General features: G+C 39.3%; 1 protein-coding gene and 1 long non-coding RNA gene across 9 annotated transcripts in view; one reads left to right on the top strand and one right to left on the bottom strand.

Moving 5' to 3' along the window:
- Positions 1–17,459, bottom strand: part of IL16 (interleukin 16) — a 38,450-nt gene extending 20,991 nt beyond the window's left edge. The window contains exons 1-3 of the mRNA XM_023933918.2: positions 17,239–17,459; positions 8,131–8,184; positions 3,593–3,998 (exon numbers count right to left, since the gene is read on the bottom strand). Coding sequence (XP_023789686.2) covers positions 3,593–3,998; positions 8,131–8,180 — 456 coding nt within the window. The 5' untranslated portion in view covers positions 8,181–8,184; positions 17,239–17,459. The remainder of the gene's footprint in view (positions 1–3,592; positions 3,999–8,130; positions 8,185–17,238) is intronic.
- LOC111934066 (uncharacterized) overlaps positions 1–19,826 on the top strand; it is a 36,811-nt gene that overhangs the window by 7,586 nt on the left and 9,399 nt on the right. For 4 of the 8 annotated variants that reach the window (XR_015275938.1, XR_015275935.1, XR_002867002.2 and 1 more), the window contains 2 exons: positions 6,090–6,182; positions 16,828–17,370. This is a non-coding gene — a long non-coding RNA (uncharacterized LOC111934066). Of the gene's footprint in view, positions 1–6,089; positions 6,183–16,827; positions 17,371–17,855; positions 17,907–19,826 lie in introns of those variants that run through there. The other 4 variants (XR_015275939.1, XR_015275936.1, XR_015275937.1 and 1 more) reach the window with 2 other exon arrangements.

The following is a 19,826-nucleotide window of genomic DNA, read 5'->3' as shown; positions in this document are numbered from 1 at the left end:
GTACCTTACCCTTGGTCTTTTAAAAAATATAAGCCTTGGTCTTCTAAAAATATTTATAGTAGATGTAATTCATTTTCCCAGCAGCATATTCCCTTTGAAACCAGTAAAATGGCAGAAGCTGGAAAGCAAGGATGATTCAAGGAGCAGGGCACAAGACCAAGCTTTGCCCTAGATTGACAATTCAGCACATCAGATGTTACAGAAGGACCTTTCCACCCATCATCTGCCCTTAGGTCTGTTTTTCTGGGAGCCTTTGCTGGCCTGCATTTTGCAGCACACACTGTATTAATGGAACAGACCCTTTCCCAGCTTGCTCTGAGGATGACCTGGGTGATGTGCAGCAAAAGCAAGAAGGCTGTGAAGACAGAAAGAGAGAAGTATGAAAACTGAGGAGAACACATAAATATCTAAATAAATGCAGTCTCCTCTCTTGGCTTTGGTTTTCCATCCTGCCTGTGGGCTTGTGTTTGAGACATTACAGTCTGTTGCCATAGCACTTGTCCTGGTACCAAAGGGCCAGCTAACTGGTGTTTGCATCAAGGCAAGTTAATAAAAATATATTCTGTTGATGACCAAAGGAGAAAAATTACCTTTTTCCCATTCCCTCCTTCAAGCAGAGGGTCAAGGTTCAAAGGAAGAAAGGGTGCAGAAGTTTCTAGAACCAAGCAGAGCCATGCTGTCGGGTCAGCTTAGCTCCCATATTTATTTCATCAGAAGTCAGCCCTTTTCTATTCTAGTTTATTCTAGATGCTATTTCTACCCTCATACCAGCCCCACTGGTAGTTCTCAGTGCTTCCCAGGGTTCTGGGGTTGTTGGGAAGATGTAATGGAATGCTTCTTGGAGCAGAAGTCCTTCTTGCAGCTCTCACACTCAGCAGAGCCTGCTCTTCTCTGAAGGAGTTTATATCTTTTCCTGCCAAGTTCTCCAACAACTGGAGTGATTTCAGTCTGAGATCACTCCAGTTAAGTGATAAAAGACATCTTCCATAGTGTTTGCTGCATCTATGCTCCTGGTATCAGGTACTGCTTACCAGTTCTTTGGTTTCTGTTCTTTCAGGCTGTGTGAAAGTTTCTGATTTTGTGAGAAGCAAACTGTGCAGGAGATCTGCTTGTTTATACATAGACCAGCTGGCAGTCCACCAGACCAGACCAAGCCCACCTCATCTCAGGAAGGGTCTGAGAAAATGATGCCTGGGTAACCCAGGGCCTCTAGACACAGCAAGCAATAGTCAGTAGAAGTGAATAGTGGGTGATAGAAGCCAAATTAATTAAAAGACTCTTCATCTGCTCTCTATTAGAGAAGGAAAAAAATACCTCTGTTATTTAGTCCTGAAACACTCATTTGCTAATCATTTATTACTTATGGTGAATCCCCTGCAGTCAGTAGAATATGGCTCAGAGAGGCATGTAGGGTTTTCAAGAGAAGAAAAATGGAATTCGCATTTTGAGTACTGATGTTACATGTTCCCCCTTATTCTGGAGAAGAAATGCACAGGGAGCATTAAATCATGCAGCACTTTTAAGCATTCTTCTCTCCTTCCTTGTGACAGCAATATTAAGTTGTTCAGTTCTGTGGGAGTTATTAACACCTTCAGAGTCACGCTCAGGGCTGGAGGTGCTGGAGGTGCTGGAAAGCAGAAGAATAGTGGAATATCCTCAAGAACACCACAGAAAGAATGGAATCGATTTTCTTGAACAAAGACAAGGATTCTTCAGCTCTGAGTCACACATCATGAATTTCTGAAGTGTCACATTTAAATGGAGAAAGAATTACACTGGGACATGAAAAAATTCTTGTTTGACTTCTTATTGAGAGAAGGCTTAAGCTTTGTAAGATATGTGGTACAGGAAGATTGTTCTGACAGGCTTGTGCCATATGGAAGGTAGAGATCATTGCCGTTATACTCTAGGGGGAAAGCCTCAGCAGCAGCAGCACAGGACAGGGTTGGTATGGCTGTTACTAATGTTCATCCTACTTAGCATGCCAAGATAAGAAAGGTATGGAAGATTAGCAAGTAGAATTTGATGAGGTTTAGATTGTTATGAGAGCTCTAGAGTGAGAATTTAATGGTACTCATAGTCTACAGCAGCACTAAGCACCCAAATGCTGCTGTGAGGGTCTGAGCTGCTGCCTAATTTATGTCAGCATCTGACACATATTCTTCAGTGACACTGATGCTTCAGCCTAAAAGTGGATTTATATCCTTAGCAGTTCTATTTTATATGTGCAAAGGCATTGTGGGACTTACTCCGTTCCCCAGATCCCTATTTTAGCTGCTTCCCGACTATAAAAGCAAATGATCTAAACTTACAGTCTGCAGTAAGATAATGAGTAGTTGCATATGGATATGGATCACAGCAGTTACTGGAGCCCTGCACACTTAGGAAATGTGCAAGGAAATAGACTGTGGCAGCTGACACACACCAAAGTGCTTCAACTTTTGAAGAGAAGATGGGGGAGTGCACAGGGGCCAGCTCCTTCTTCCCTCACAGAGACATCAGCAGGGTACATATGGACTGTTTCCAAAAAAGTTGTCAAGGTTTTGCAGGGAACTTGAGTGAGTTTTGGGACTTGGGTCTTGTTTTCTGTCAGAATGCAATAGCAAGTTGGTTTGGTTTTGTCTTCCTGCTGGGACTTTGCCAAGGGTGGAAACACCTTGCATCCATCCTGCTGTGCTCTTAACAATGCTGGGCATGCTGTGGTCATTATCAAGGGTAAGGGGAGATTCTGATTTTCAGTGACACTTGTGCCACTGTGTGTTTAGACATATATGTCTATTTTTAGCCAATATTCTATTTTACATAAAATAAAAGAGAATATACAAGAAAAACTATGTGAAAGAATCAGTTCTTTCACATAAGCACATATTTGCAGATAAAAGGCATGTAAAAAAGGAAGTGCCAGGATGACACTTGCAGTGAGGTCTCTTTTACACATCACAGCAACAGGTAGAGAGAAAGTGGAGAAATTAGGCTGCTCTACTGAAAGAACTTCCTAAAGCCATCTAAAATATATTGCTCAGACTGAAAAATTGTTCAGATTGTTAGGGTTTCACATAGCTGATGAAAGAATAGCATTGTAATACAAGGCTCTTAGACTTTTCACATCTCTAGGAAATGTGACATCTCTGATAATTTTAGAGCCATCACTACCTTCTTCCTGAATCAAAGGGAAAGAGCATCCGCCTAGTGCATCTCCTGTGTCTGACACAGTATTAATATAATTCATGCTTGCATGTCTTGTGAAATATCATGGTATCACACTGCAAGTGTGCTTTGCTACAGCGACAGGTTTATATTTTGAGCTGAAGGGTCTCTTGCAGATAGAATACAGCAGCTGTACTTGTCTGAACACTGACAGTGGCCTAGAGGCACTGATTTCAGCAGATTGTGCACCAGCAGAACACAACAGCACAGCAGGGAAGCCGGTATATTTTTAAAAGGCTCTGCCTTTTGTGCAGAGCCTGAATACTGCAGGCTCATAGGCTCTGAAAAAGCCAAGTAGAACCCTAAGTTCCTGAGAAATATTAATTAATCCATTTAGGAACTACTGCAGTGGGAAGCATTACAATACACAGCACGAGTTGCCTACCTTGGTGAGGAACTTTCTTCTCGTGTTGTTGCAGTTCTCATTTGCTGCAGCTTTGGACTGGAGAATGCTGGTGACCACACGTGGAGGATCAGGTGGGCTGTCCTCTGCCTCTGATGTGCATGGCATCTGTGTTCTGGGACAGCAGTCAAAATCCTCTTGACCCCAGCTGGTAGAGATCTCAAAGGGATCAGGGCATTTCTCGTCGGGACTTGACCCATCATCACTGGTTTTGGCATTGCAGAGTATAAGCGATCTTGAAATGGAGCGAAACTTTCTTGACTTCCTGTTCCCAGTACTGTTCTTTTGATCCATCTTCAGAGAGCTGCTGCTCTTTTTTCTATCATTCTCCCATTTATGTGGCATGATACTTTCAATAATTTTCTCTGCTTCTGTGGTGCTAAATATCCTCCAGGAAAGGAAATATAAAAGTAAGTTGTAATATACCCCACTTTCTCCCACTTAATAACCTACGCTACTGGAAAGCCCTAATGAATAAATCAAATCAACAGAGCCTTTCAGTCTGAGAACAGCCACGTGATAGCTCATGACTTGCTAATTCTACTTCTGTGCAGAGCTCTCCTAGATCCTCCTTCACCTTTTCATTCTCTTGCCATGTTACCCAAGCAGAGTGGAGTGCTTTTAATAAATGTTTGTGGTGTTACAATTGTCTGCTTGCTTTGGGCATCTGCTGAATTTGCATGTTGAAATCCCAAATTGAAAAGCAAGATACTTTAAAAGCATTATTCTATCCTCCTAATATTATTTGGAAAGAAGAAGCTCCTTCTGAAGTTTGATTCATGTAAACCACTATAATTCAAAGAAGATTAATCAAATTGTCAACTCTAAGTTCTCTGCCTGGCACATCCACGTTGTAAGTGGTTTAGCAAAAGTAGATCTTAGCCTTGAGAGAGTAAGGAATGTCAGTCTGCCATAAAACTTCCACCTTTGCAAACCAGAACTCACTTAAGACTGCATTTAAGAGTTACGGAGAGATCCAGTGAAGCACTTAAGAAGCGAATATCTGATTAGGGATTGAATTCTATGAAGGAATACAGCCCCAGTAAATCAATCAAAAAGTGTCATATTACAGAAATGGTTTCTTTCAGCACATGATTCAGCATATGAAATTAAGATAAATTGGAAAACAAAATATACAATCAAAATATAGCAAAATTCAGAGCTTTTGTAAAATGAGTAATGTAATGAGCATTTTAAGATAACAAAGGGGAGCCATTAAAACTCCCTCAGAAAAAGCTTTCTAGAAATGCTTTGGTAGTATGTGTCAAAGTTTGTGACAAACTTGTGTTTGTGTAAACACAAACAGTGATGAAAATTCAACAAGAGAACATCTAATTTAATTACTTTGACTCTCTCACCTAAGTTTTATCATCATATTTACTACACAAACGTTTCTATTCTCCTCACAGAACCTAGCAGATACCAAAGTTGCCATTCTAGAAAAAATACCAATTGAAACTTAAGTATTTGCATAAATAATTTGTAGGTTTTATACAAAAAACTGAAAATCAATGTAATTTGAAAAGCACTTCTAAGGTATCCTGTTGCAAGAAAAAGTTTGTCCGTTGTGCTCTAAACTGAGTTGTGTTTGGTTTGGGGTTTTGTTTTTTCCCCTGATTCTGTGCAGAATTGAGTAGATATATATGCACTTTGTACCTGAAGTTCCATTGGTAATACAGAAGGGAAGAAGGAGATTTTTTAAAGGCTCCTTTCAGCCATGACAATAAACACAGGCCTACAAACTCAGACCAAGCCAGAATCCGATAATAAATCCAAGTCAGCATTGTAATAAAGCTGCAGGATTATTTTTCTTGGGTTTGTTTTTGTTGGTTTTTTTTCTTGTACAATTAGACAGGAAAAACCAAAGCAAATGATAAACACTATGCCACTGAGCACCTGGCTAAAGGAACTATGTGGCATTTCTGGAGAAATCTGCAGTTCAGCATGAATCTGAATTTGCTTGAAATTGTAAATTAAAACAATTTTCAGGTGCAGCAGAAATGTCCCAGGGAGAAGGATGTTTATTTGTGCAGTCTTTTCTGGTATTTTTGATAGGTAATATTTCTACAGCTTTCCATCATTACTTATATTCTATCACACCAGTCCTGTTATTCTCTACTCCCTTATGTCTCTTTTTCCAAAAGAAAATCTCTAACACTTCAGAAACTCATGCCCTCATTATTGGAACTCCCGAGATTTCCTAGCAAGACACTATTTCAGGGCAAAGGTTGAAAGTAGCCAGAATATGTCAAGATCCCCAAAGCTGGTGTGCTTTCTGCCCCTCTCTGTGTGTCTTTGGGATCCTCTCTACTCCTGTGGGAGTCTGACCCTGCTGGGTTGGAACAGGGGAATGGAAGTCACTGGGCTCCCAGCCTCCCTGACACTGGCATGAGGAAAGCTTTCAGGGTCAAACTGGACTTGCATATTCCCCATTCCCTTCAATTCACAAGACATTCTACTTTTTTTTTTTTTTTTTCAGAGTAGCCTCTCTTATAAATGACGAGTTTGGTGTGATTGAGAACTGCCCAGCAGCACAGCCACGCTCTCTTCCTGTGACACAGAGCACATAAATGTAAGGTTTGGAGATGTTGTTTGTGACTTTTAAAAAATGCACTTTTTAATGTTTTGATAAACCTAAAGCTTTAGTCTACCATCATATACATGAACAAAATTTTTGAACTCAGAAATCCCTGTTAGCATCTCCACCATTAGGAAATTATTCTTGTTAAAGCCTATTATGTGTTTTCTTTATGTTTAAATGAAGGCAAAAATGCAATCTGGCCCATTAGACCAGAATGTGGAATTGAAAAAGGATGGCTGGGATGAAGGTAATTTCTGCAAGTCTGTACACTCAGCACCTGGGTAGGAAGCAACAGAGCTGGAGGTGAGTGGAGTGTGCATCACTTGAAAATCTGCCACAGGGATCAGTGCTCCTTCTGTGATACTGGCCATTGCTATTAGACACTGGTAACACCATCACAAATGTACCCAAGCTGCACAATCAGACCTAAACAATCCTGCCTATGTGGGGAAACTAAAAGAAAGAACACTTTTCATTCAAGTATTTCAATTTTGTACAAACATTAAGCACATTCTTACTTTTCTCAAAGAGGAAGAATTTAAAATGAGCTATTAAGAATTTGGATAAGCAGAGGACTTGATAGCGTAATTGTCAGAATGCAGCACTTCGCACACTGGCATGCTAGAATGAAATCCTTTCTTGCTCTGCCTGAAGCTGTTGAGCTTAAGAAGGGAGAACTGCCATCAGTACTAAATGTCCAAGAAGTGCCTCTCTGGCTCTGTTAACATCTGGGATGCAGGGATGCATAGAAGCACCTGTTAAAACAGTGAAGGAAACACAGGTCTAAGTGCATTCTGCTTTCCCATCCCCCTGTAATGCTCCTGAGGAATTTTATCTTATGCAGAGAGAACTCTTTGCCTTGCTTCATCAGCTGTTTCCTCCTCCCCAGCCCCCATGAGAGATCCATCCACTCAAAGACCAAGTTTAACCCTGAATGACTTACCTAATCTCACAGGGAGAGAGAGGCTGATGTGAAACTGAACCCGCTAGATCTGAAGACTTCCAGTTAAATACTTGCTCTTGCTATATAGTATATATAAGTATTAGATCACAAGTCCTAACTAAGGCAACATTCTTTCCACAGCTGCTGATTCAGGGTTGCATAAGTGACAGAAATATAAGAGGCACCAAAAACATAATCTATAAGTTTTCCAATAAAAATATCCAGAAATGTTATTTTACACAGCCTGCAATATCACAAGTGCCAGAGAAGCTTTATGATTCATTGCCATCTTCCACCAAATTTAATTTGAGATATTGATGGCATGAACAATTACTTCAAAGTCAATTCTTCAAACCATTCATCTTTTTCTCCAGTGCACTCACTGCTTGTCATTTTCTTCTGCCATTCTTATACCTCCAGCTTGCCTGATGGAAGCTGTCTGTGGTTTGTAATACAAACCAAATGTTCCTTCTCTGTTTCTTTTTTTTTTTCCCCAAGCTTTATTTTTCCAGCTTTAAATCTTAAAAGCCCAAACTCAGACTGTCTTCTGCAAACAAAATACATGATCTGAGCTGTGGCCATTTGGTTCGAATTTTTGGTTGGATATTAAACCAAGCATTTACAAGATACAAATAATCTGGTGTAGCTCCCAGATTGAATGTGAATGCTCTGTTAGTAACCAGGCAGTAGGAAAGACAGGACTTTACTAGCAAAAACAATATGAGTTTTACATTAACAAGTGCTAGCAGCATCCTCTTTTAATCTAGATCTTGCATCTTAATTTAATCTAAATCTTGTGATCTTACTCAGATTCATTACTGAGCAGTACTATTAGCACTGAACTATTGCAGATGTCTAGGGTTTCCCCACAGTAGTAAGAGCTAAAGGTTTTGAAGTTTTCTAATAGAGAGTAAGAAACTCTCAAAGAGTTGAAATAAAAAATTATAATTAAAAAAACCCTAATGGTAAAATAAAAATTCAAAAGGAGGAACTTACAACAACGAGGCAGACAAACCTGACTCCTGCAGAAGGCTGTTCTTCTTCATAGGCCTGGCAAAAAAAGACAGAGTGAATAATTGAAAACACACTCTCCTGGTGCCACGTGACTCAGTTTCAGTAATTCTGCTCAGTACATTGGAACGGAGCTATTGTTTCCTAATTGAAGAAAATGTCAGCAAGGCTAGATAAACAAAAGCAATGGGATGCAGCATTGGGGAGACTGTTTCCAGCAGGCTCCCAGCTACCCAGAGATGGCAGGACCATTTAAGGAGTTTGTCATTTGTTTTCACCCATCACTCTCTGGTCCAAGGGCTGATGGGGTTCAGGCATGTTAAACCCACCTGAGGGGAGCTGGGGCAACAGCAGAGTCTGTGCCAATCCAATGAAGGTTTTCTGTTGGAGGCTGAGATGCCAGGCATGTTTCTTGTATTTTTCATCTGATATTTTAACATTAGGCTAGTAAGAGTGTCCTAGACAAATTCTACTCCAGGAGCAAAACATAATAGGTGCCACTTTTGAATGCCAGACCCCTGTATGGTTCACCATGAACACAATCTCTTTAACCTACCAGTTCTTAAATACTTTCCCCTAGGGGAAGACTAGGGGAAACTGGGGAGACTGGGCTAACTGCAACTTTGTGATCCCACCTGATCAAGGACTCAGAAAATTGTTTATCACGCAGATCATGTCAATCCCCACCTGTTTATCCTCAGTTGTGCTCAGACAGATGGATAACAATCTTGCTGCAGAAAGCTGTTTGCTCTCAATGAATTTGTGTGGTAAGATTTATAAGGGTGTTTGTTAATTTGAAAAAAAGACATAAAAGAAAACATTGTATCTGAAACAATTAATGTTAGTTTATTGAAATAGTCAGGCCTCTTTAGAGTGTTCTCACAAACCATAAATCTCATGCTTTTCAGGAAAATGTAAGCATAAACCTGGCCCTGTCTGGTCATGGAAATGGTCAACATGAGAGTGCTTAGACACCTGATGCCCTCTGTGTTCTGTGTCTTGAAGGTTCTATCTTTTTCTATTGCTCTGTCATTAACCTTACAAAAGAGGGAGAGGAATTTTAGAAGGGGCAAAATATTGCACAGATAGGGGCTCATTTTAGTGATCCTATGGCTTCTAGGTAAAGCATGGACTGTAAAGACAAACATCTGTCCCATGAGAATGACTCCCATCCTGGGAGAAAAGAGAAAATAAAATCTGTGCTCTGTACAGTGTCTACAGGAGTCCTGGAAAACTCTGTCCTTGATAATACAATTGTGGCATTCTGTATTTTAAACATTTATCAAGAAAATTTAACATTATTTTCCTAACATCTAAACTTTTGGGATAATTATTCTCCAAAGGAAATCTTCTCTAAAGGACACAGTTTCTACCTGACTCACTGGTTAACAAATTACATGGAACATTACCCAACTCTTTCAGAAGAACCAAGCCTTGGCACTAAGTACTGATCAATAATTATGAGGTAACTTTCCTGGAAAGAAGGACACCTATGGAGCTGACTTTGTATTTTGGGAAAGAGTTTGTCACTATTTGAAGAGAGAGAACAGTGGCCTTGTACATAAAATGGGGTTTTGTATGTAGTGCTAGTACTGTAAAAAAGAAATGGAAGCAAAGCCATACAGACTGTTTACCACTTCACTGTCTTTCACTACAACACACATATGTTTTTGTTTAGCAATAGAGAACTCATTCATACAAAATATCAACCATCCCTGAGTTCTGATCCAAGCTGATTGAGCTGGAAGCTCAAAAACATTGGAAAGCTTGCTTTATTTCTTCCCATTGTCACATGCTTTTGCACTTCCTGACTAGGGGCTGAATAATGTCGTTCCTACGCCACTGAGAGTTTTGTTCATTCCAAGTCTGGACCTCTGCCAGGACCAGCAGCAGAAACATAAATATCACAAGGAGGGGCTGTTTTTTCATGTTGCTTTACTCCAACCTTTTGCAGTTTTTTCCATCTCCTCTGTACAGTAATTGTTCAGTGCCCAGTGGTGAACAGAAAAGCAGGTTTTTAGAAGCCATGAGGAAAAGGAGAAAGAGAGAGAACCTCTACTGTGCCTGCCTTGTTGCATTAATGGTATGCATTGATATTGGATACTGTGGTCAATCTTTATTACTTATCTCAAAGGTATTGTAGCAGGAAAAGGGCAATGAACACTGATCAGAGGCTGGAATTTGTATTAAAAGATTGAAATTATGTGGACTCTCCTATGCAGAAAGGAACTGCATTGATAAAAGTTTGTGAGATAATAGGAAATATAAGGCAAATGAGTGTGGTTTCCTTACTTCCTTCTCATGTGAGGGACAACAAAAGAATGCAGTAAAATAAAGAGTGTTCAAACAAATAAAAGGAAATACTTAAAATATAAAGCATAGTGAACGTGTGGAACAAGAAGGCAGCAGAAATTATGAGCACTTTGAAGGTAGCTGTTTGATTTCAATCATACAGAGATTTCACCTCAAGAGGTGAATTGATGAAAATATATATCTGTAGATGAAGGGAATAACATGCAGAGGGGGGAAGCAACTCCTGCTCCAGAATGAAAGTCAAACAATGCAGTTTACAGATAGAGTGATACTCCTGCCATGGGATAGTTACCATAAAATGGAGTAACTCTTCAGATGTCTGCAGTTAGTGTCTATTGGCAGTGGGTAAAGGAAAGAGAAGAGCTGCTGAATTTAATAATTATGGCAATTCTTCTCTTTGAAGAATGACTAAAATCAGGATGTGTCTGGAACTATAACAGATACAGGAGCTGATCCCTCTTTTCTCCAAATTATTTTCCATATACACAGGTTTGGGTTCTAGAGGACAAATATGCAGACTATTCACTACTAAATATTTTTCCTGTTGCTACTGGTGATAACCTTTTCCAAGAAGGAATGTATAAATTTAAACAAGTACTGGGCAAAGCAGATGTAGGTAATGATGGAACAGCTTCAGTCCTGATCTCCACCCAGCCCCAAATACTGTTTGTCTTAATATGAAAGAAAGCCAATAGTTTGGAGTGTTCAAATTTTTGTCCTATCCTTACATTGTTCAGCAAACTGGTAATTTACTTTTGCCTTAAATACAGCCACAATTTTTACATTTGCCATATTCCAGACTACAGTTATGTTGCACAGACAATCCATCCCCTCATTGCTTCTAAGCCAGGCTGGATTAGTCATCTCTTTGTTTTCATGACTTTCACACTGCCCTTCCATCCATGAAAACATAGCTACATGGCATGTTGAGTCACCATATTAGCCCAGCTAATCCAGTCACCTTCTCCAGCAATAACTGGTAGCAATTGTTTTAAAGGGATTAACTTAAAAAAAAAAAATCATCAAGATAGAGCTTGCTTTCAGGAAGAGTTTCTGAGTACTTTGTTGGTAGAGTAGACTGGCATTATGGGGTTATGTATATTATTCCAAAATACTTGGACATGTCAATATATGATATGATATTAAATAATGATATAATATGGTATGATACTCTTGTTTCAGCAGAAGTTACAGCTGCCCCTTCTTGGATAAGTATTGCACAATGAATGTCAAATCTCTTTTTAGTTCTTTTCATTACTTAGTACCTAACTTTGTGCCAGGAAGCACAAAGATAATTTTTCCCTTCTACACATGAAATTAATCCTATCTAATAGAACTGTAATTTATCCATTTCTGGCTCCCATTAAGCTTTTGATTTCAAGAGTATCCACAGGCAATGAGTTTCATATGTTACATATAAATGTACTTCCTTGTAATTTGAAATTTGTTGTCTCTAAGATTTGTTCAGTTCTTGTACTAGGAAAAATATTCTGATCTTCACATCTCCATGGAATCTTTTTCTCATTGATCTCTGTACTGATGTCATCTTCTATCTTCTGCATACTTTTATCTTTTTTACTTCTGCCCCTCCTTCCAGCTTCACATTGCTTTCATATGTTTGAAACTCCTCCTTTTTCTTCAAATCCTTTGTGAAAAAATTCACTTCCTTCTGTGAACTTTACTACCTGACTATTTTATGGTGGTATCCAGCTCTGCAACCCTCTAGACCATTTTTAAGTGAATTGCTTTCCTGTGAATTAACTAAAATTTCCTAGACCTTGTCTTGCCAGAAACATTTGTGTTTCATGACTTGCACTCCCACTCTGTCATTACTAACCTCTCTTGCTGCAGTGCCCCAGAGATGAGTAGTAAAACACTGCTTATATAGTTCTATGCAAGAGGGTCTAATGTGCACACCCATAAAAAGTATTTTTACCTCATCTCAAGACCATATCCTTGAGCTCCATGAAGAATATGTTACTTTATGCATACAATGTTTCTTTTTAAAAAGTAGCCCATGTGATGTACGTAAGTGATTGTGTTAAGAGTGTGTGACTGAAAAAGTACAGCACTATGAGTGTAAAGTTTGTTGGCTGTAGGAGGGATGCATGAGGCAAGAATGGTACCCTTTCAGCCAAGAGTTGTGGGCTGTATTGTTATTTTAATATTTATATAGTGTGTACATAGACTATGTGTGACATTATGTTGGGCTTTGGGAGACACTAAATATTTATGTCAGCTATGAAGTTGCTAAATATCTTGTACTGAAGGAAAGATCCATCTTTTTTTTTATTTTAAACCATTGACCAATACATGGTTTATAACTTAATGCAGCACCAGAGTAGTAAAAGCATTATGTGAGCTCTCCTGTATGGTGTCATTCAAATATAAACAAATATTTTAAAATGTCGTGACTTTACCTCTTCTTTCCACACAATGCTCCTTTTTCATCTGACTTAGTATTTCTTTTAATTTATAGTTCCCTAAACTGTAGGCAGATATAAAGGGCCCTTTAGGCTGAATGAAAGGAGAATTATCAATAGCCTAACTATGATTTATAAGGAAAAAACCATAAACAGCAAAAGAAAACTGAATTTACTCTTCCTAAAAAAGTGATATGAAAATTTTCTCTGTATTTTTCATGAGTTCAGTTAAAATGTGTATTTAGACCTGCCCTTTTTTTATAACCTCTTACTGTGAATCCATGTTGGATTTTGTCATATTCTTTACTACTTGAACAGCCAGATGTGAATGAATGGAAGTACTGAAAAGGTGAATATACTTAGATGAGAACCTGAGAACCAGTGGCAGAATTTGCTCCGTATTTCACATTCTGGTCCAGGTTCCACTTGCTCCAGCTGCTCTCAGGCTCACCAGAGTCAGGGGCTTGTTATCCTTCAGCATTTCACAGATAACATGCATGGTGCTCTCTGGGTAGCTGACTTTGTTGGTTTGGGTTGTTTGTGGGGGTTTTTTGAAGGGGAAAAGGTATTGCAGGGTGTTGTTATGGTTTGATTTGAGCTTCTTTGTTTGTTTGTTTCTTTTTTTCTTTTTTTTCAGTTAGCTGTGTGAGGGATTGGGGATGAATTGCTCAACCTCTTCTCTTGGATATTTGTGTCTGAATAAAAGTACTTTACCACATTTGTAGAGTTGTCATTTCAAGCACAAGTTTTAAGCAGTAGCTATTTCTGAGTATTTGTCATCCCTGGAGCTTGGCAGAGGCAAAGCTACTTAACACAGGCTGCTTCTTAAGTCTGCATTAGAAAAGTCTTGAGGACCCTTCACATTTCATCTGCTGCACCTTATCTCAAAGGCTGTGACAATCAGAATGAAGCTGAGCAGACAGGTTTTGTTTGTGGTGTTGAAGATAACAGTAAAAAGTTCCAACTGCAGCTGTCTTGGTTTTTTGCCATACTGTAGCTTTTAACACTGACTTTAGTCGCAGTGCACACCACATACATCACTCACCAGCATCACTGTTGACAGAAAAATGAGGTTATTTTACAGGTTTCCCATGAGGGAAACAGTATAATCTGTCACATAAATAGGTCCCTGGTAAGGCACAAAATATAATTCTTGCTGCTTCCTGAGATCTGATGATACCTTGGTCATAGGTGTCATAAATGGTGCTGGGGGTCAGCTGCAGCATCACAACCAAGTCTAGGATTTAGTGTCTGTGGGACATTACTTTTCTTCCACATTTTGAAATCAGCCTACACCTCCAGAGCAGTATCTAATGTTAAGTAGTTTAGAGCTAGTGGCTGAGAGATCTCAGCTGAGGATTCCTGATCTTGGGTTTTGATTTTTCTACAGAATCAGTTTTCAAGCCCAGAAGTTGTTGTTCTAATTATCTAGCATGATTAACCTGTTGAAGAGAAAATATTAACCTGTAATTCCTGTAGTGATTAAAATAATTCCTACCCTAGCTGAAGTTTATCTTTTAAAATAAGCACCAAATCTGAATGTAAAGACATTATTTCACCAGTCTTGAAAACTTGCTATACACTCAGACAGATTGTCATGCTGCTTAGTTACCATTTCTTTTATCACTGTGTCCTCATTTGCCTTTGTTCTGTGTTGGCCCAAAAGAGCTTGACTATTGCTGTATGGCACACTGAATACCTATGATCACTTTCCCAGCATTTTTTATGAATATCAGCAGAACCACGGAGTGAGAGGTGTCATGGAAGAGCAGCTATAAACTGGATTGTGGGACAGACTTTCTGCCTCCAGACACGGAGCTGGCTTGTGAACTGATGCTCTGGAAAGGCTGGATTCATGCAAAGAGCTGGTGTGTACTGAGGCTCAACACAGTGCCATCTACTAGAGCAGGCTTTGTGTATCTGGCCACTGAATGAGCCCAACCCTGCAACAGAGCTGCACTCAGGGAAGTCAAATTTCCAGTGTCCTTTTCTTATGTATGCTCATTTTTGATCCAGAGCATACCTAATAATGATTTCTGTAAGAACTGATGCTATATTATTTGTCTCAGTTGGATTTCCCAAAAGAAGCAGCCTCTTTTGGGATTTAACTCCCAAGTAATTGTCCAAAATCATGTTCCAAGACAAAAATATGACCAGCAGTATTACCCAGGATTTTCTTTCTCTGGTTCTTTCTTTTTTATTTCAACACATTTTGAACTGCTTATAAATTTTGTGGTTTTATTTATTGACTGAAACTTTAAAGACTCGACTCAAATAAACAGTCAAGAATACCCAGACCTTTGAGGGTTGCATAAGTTAAGGGATTTTTTTCTTATTTCTGGCTTAAAGAAAGGACCCTAAATATATAAAACTGGTATCAGAAAAATGTTAAGACTTTGACAATATCAGTTTAGGCTCAGCATTAATCTTGGGCAAAGAGGTAAACTACCCCTTAGCTGAGTCTTACCAACCATATCTAATGCACTATAAAGCACAGAAAATCTGCCTCAGCTCATTTTTGACTGAATGCTCTAATAGAGTCTGGAGATCTCCTTCCAGCTCTGATGGTGACCTGCTGGTTTGACCCAAGGTTTGCTTTCCCTCACTTCTGAATCCTTGTCCTCATCAAAGAAAGAGGGCTATGGCCTTGTGGTCACCTTCTTCTCTGGGCATGTGGAGTGAGAATTTCTCTGATGAAAAGTACTGGAAGATAATTGTTTGCTGTTGTTTTTTTTTTTTCATGGGACAATGGACGAAATAATTAACAACTACTTTTAGAAAACAACAAGAATTTGCTGATGTTGAGTAATAATATCCTTGAAACCCATCTCCATTAAGCAGAATCTGTTGCATACAAAGCTTATTCCATTTGATAAGGCATGCAGTAGGTGCCATGCTGTAATACAGAGAGCAGAAATATTAAAACAGCAGGAGGCAGATGAAGCAGAGGATCACATCCCTGGTGCTCCCTAAGAGCAAGGAGCTGTAAAATCCACAAAGAGGCCACCACCTGCCAGGTCTGTCCTTCAGCATAAATTGAGGCATTTGACAGCCCCAGAGCTTTATGTCATCTGTTCCCAGGGACAGTGGGGGAAGAGGGGAGTTTTTTGTCCCCACCTCCACCCTGGGAGCAATCCCACTGCAGAGGCAAAGCTGCTGCAGGCACTGCATGTCCCAAGGCTGTGCTGGCCAGGGGCTGAGTGCCCAAATCAGGGTGCCCCAGCTCCACCAAGCCAGGCTGCACTGGCAGGATGGGCAGCACAGCACCAGCACCCCTGTGCTACACCAGCCTGCACCTCGTTCTGTGGGCTCTGCTTGAATCTGTTACTAACGAGGTGCAAAATAAAGGATACCATTTAGTGAACTCTGCATTAATAATGCTGGCAAGGTTTCAAGTCTACAGATGTTATTTATAATACATGACAAAACAAATACGTATCCCCTTTGAGACTCAGACTCAGGAGCAATTTACTGATTTCCTGTATAGGCTAGTTCATACAGAGATTTGAGTAAATAGTGTGTTTGAATGTCTTGCTTGGATCTATGCTCTGGAGCTGCAGTAGACAATCATATTAATGTTTAATTTTAAAATAGTTTCAAAATTAGTTTTCAGATTATAAGATACTAGCCCTATCTAGTTCTCATGGAGAAATTCATTTTTCTGTATTGCTTCTTTAAAGGAAAATAAAATATTCAAATAATATAGCCTTCAGTTACATAGTACAGTGGAAATGACTAGAAAGGTTAGAGAAAATTCTGTAAAAATATGGACTTAGCATAAAGCTAATAAAAAGCTAAAAAAATAAAAGTTAAAACCCCATATCCTCTCCTTTCCATCTAGTTTTGAAATTAATTAATCTTATTTATAAAATTTAATTGACAATGGGATATTTTTTAGTTTTAAAAATGTTTTTTTTTTTCTTTTCTGTCTCTTATAATTTTGCAGGTATACAGAGGAATTCAAAACTGAAGAAAGCTGTGAACTGACAAAGGTCTCTTGTCCACTCTGCAGGCTTTTGTATACATCAGGGGAAAGAGGAGAGATATTTTACAACAAACCAGAAGTGTCCTAAATTAAGGTACTTCCATGAAGAGGATCTCTGTTTAATTCATACTGTTTAATTCATAATGCTGATCATTGATCAATAATAATTTGCTTAAAATTTCTCAGACAATTTAAAGACAAAGTGATAACAGTGAATAGACAGACAAAAATGTAATTTGTGACATACCTCTTATCTACTTATTCTTCTCTTTCAATTTCTGAAATTAAAGCAGTTGAAAATAATACATACTGACATGTAAAAAGAGCTGACTGCATGTTGCCTAAATAATTTGCTATAAAAATACCACTTACCATTGACATTGCCAAGTATCTTCTTATTTAAATCTGCTATTATCATGCCTTCTTGGATATGAAATACACAGCAGAGTCCATTCCCAGTGTGTTAAATACTTGAGAAAATAATAAATGCAGCGTAACTCCACAGTGTTTGGATATTTGACTGTAATTCCTAAGCATTCAAAGTGACTACTCAATATAACAACTTTTCCTCTGCAGCAAATGCCTTGCTATTTGCCAGCAAATCTTTAATGCTTTAGATTGGGTATTTCCAACTACCGCCCTACTTGCTAGGCAGATGTGTATAAAAGAGATGTTATTTCACTGAATCAACCACTGAGATCGTAACCCTTTTCCTGTACCACAAACAGAAATATAAAACCTCAGACTTTCCTTTTGGACTTTTACTGACTTGTGTCTGTTGTAAGAAAGCAAAACACAACTAGTCCGAGTGCTAATATATGGAAAAAGTGTTAAAATGTTTTAGATCATCTCATTGCTTCTCATTCCTGCCATGCATTGGTTAACTGGCTCCTTCTGTGTTTATGTAGTTGCATGGTACAAATACAACACCTAAACTTCTTGCCCAAAGTTGAAATGATTCATTTATTACTTTTTTACGCCACCCCCAGGAAAAAAAAAAAAAAGGAAGAAAGAAAACACACAGTGCTCATTTAACCCAAGTGAGTGAAAACGTCTTTCATAAGGTCTGCAAGGGCTTTGGGAGGTTTTTCTTTGGTGAATAAAGTCTGTGTAGTGGAGGGAAGAGTTTTGTGTGAGTATGGCAGAATTCAGCCTACAGCAAACAGACAAACTAGGATCCCTTTGCTGTGTCAAAATAAGGTAACAGTAAAGGAGGTGCAAATGTTATTTATTCATATGAGATCAATGGAGATGAAGTAATTGTTTGAGGGGAGGCAGAACGAGAGAGGAGGTATTTTGTGAGGGTAGTGCCTTCCTCTCTGGAATTGTATCAATATTTATTTATGTCCTTTAGTGAGGTAATCACCCTAAATAGATAGTACATAGGCTTTCTATCTTAGTGAACCACATTAATTATAACCACAATGGGGAAAGTATAAGGAGAACAATAAATGAGGGCCATACTAAGAAATGGAAAACAGGATTAAATGAAGACATTTCCTCTGCTTCTTTTTCTATAATGCAGAGAATGGGGCTATGTGATAAGGCACTATTCCATAGGATGTACCACCCTGATTTCTGATACTGCCTGTGGATCCAATTAGACAGAAGGGGTTACAGTGAGCCCTTGTTCACCCAACAGCTCTGATGGGACAGTTACTCTGCCTCCATTCACCATCCTCTCCAGATGGACATTAGAATTAATCAGGTTCTAGCCCTAATAGCTTGTTTCAGGACCACAGCTGGAATCAGCATGTCTAGACTAGCACTGATTTATTCCTGGCTCTCAAACCTACGTGCACACTACTATTCCATATGTGTCCTGTTAGAGAGGTAATAATGCCATTTCACAGCACAACTTCAGATTTTTTTTCTTTCTCCCCTTTTTATTGTAGTTAGACATTATTTTGCTTATGTAGAAAAATGTCCTGCCCCTGCTCTGAAACAGATCAAACTTCCAGAAAAACAAAATAAAGTTCACAAAGGAAACAGTTAAACTTTCTGACTGCCTTCACTGTCACAGAAAATGCTAAACACATTTGTAAGTTATATAAAACTGCGTAAGTTCATATTTTCCTCTCCTGGTTTCACAGCCCAGAACAGCAAAAGGACCTTGTGACATCTCTAGGCTCTCAAGAGTTTAGTAATAAAAATAAAAATAATCCTCAGCAGAAAACAACACTCCACACCCTGCTACTGCTGAGAAAATGAGTTTCCCATTTTCCTCACTTATCCTCAGACTAAACAATGTTAAATTTACAATTCTAACATCTATTTATAGGAGGCACTCTACCCTAGGAACCACAGAGGTTGGTGTATATCATTGTCCTTAATCCACAGGTCAGCTTTCAACTTGGCCTGACACGTAGATAGGAGAAAAATCTCCTGCCTTAATTCATTTCTAAGCAATTTATGCACTGAGGCATGGTAAAGCCCCAAGGTGGGTGGTGTGCATGGGGAGAAGGGGGTGTTTGTCTGCTGTGAATTAACCTCTGGTTTTAGTTTTTCTTGTTTACTGTGAATAGTAATAGATAACATTAACAGCAGCATGGGCTTCTGTCAGGGGTCTGCAAAGCCTGGGAAGTTCCTGTAGGTACTGCAGGGGAGGGAATTCCTGGGGGGCTGACAGTGCTGATGATCCTGGCAGCACACACCGAGGGAACCAAGCTGGGAGTGTGCCTGCAGGAGGGGGAGGTGGGCTAAAAAGCCACAGGGGGAGCAGAGGGATAACTGGTGTGAGACTGTGGAAGCAGCAGAGGGCAGTTTGAGTATCTAAGTGCAAGGGTTGAGGGAAAGGGAGGGATTAAAGGAGGAAAGAATTCAGGTTAGGGGGCTAGGCTGGATTTGAGCAAGTGAGTAAGGACAGAACACAAGGTGCTGGGTGTAGGCATGAGCCTAAGCTGGATAAGGGCCAGCACTGGACTGGGCTCTGCAGATTGGGCTTGGAAGAGCAGAGAGGG

Source organism: Cyanistes caeruleus, chromosome 13 (genome assembly GCF_971803275.1).
Source record: "Cyanistes caeruleus chromosome 13, bCyaCae1.hap1.1, whole genome shotgun sequence".
Lineage (NCBI taxonomy): Eukaryota > Metazoa > Chordata > Aves > Passeriformes > Paridae > Cyanistes > Cyanistes caeruleus.
Note: the sequence above shows the minus strand (reverse complement) of the source record. Positions and strands in the feature narration are given on the sequence as shown.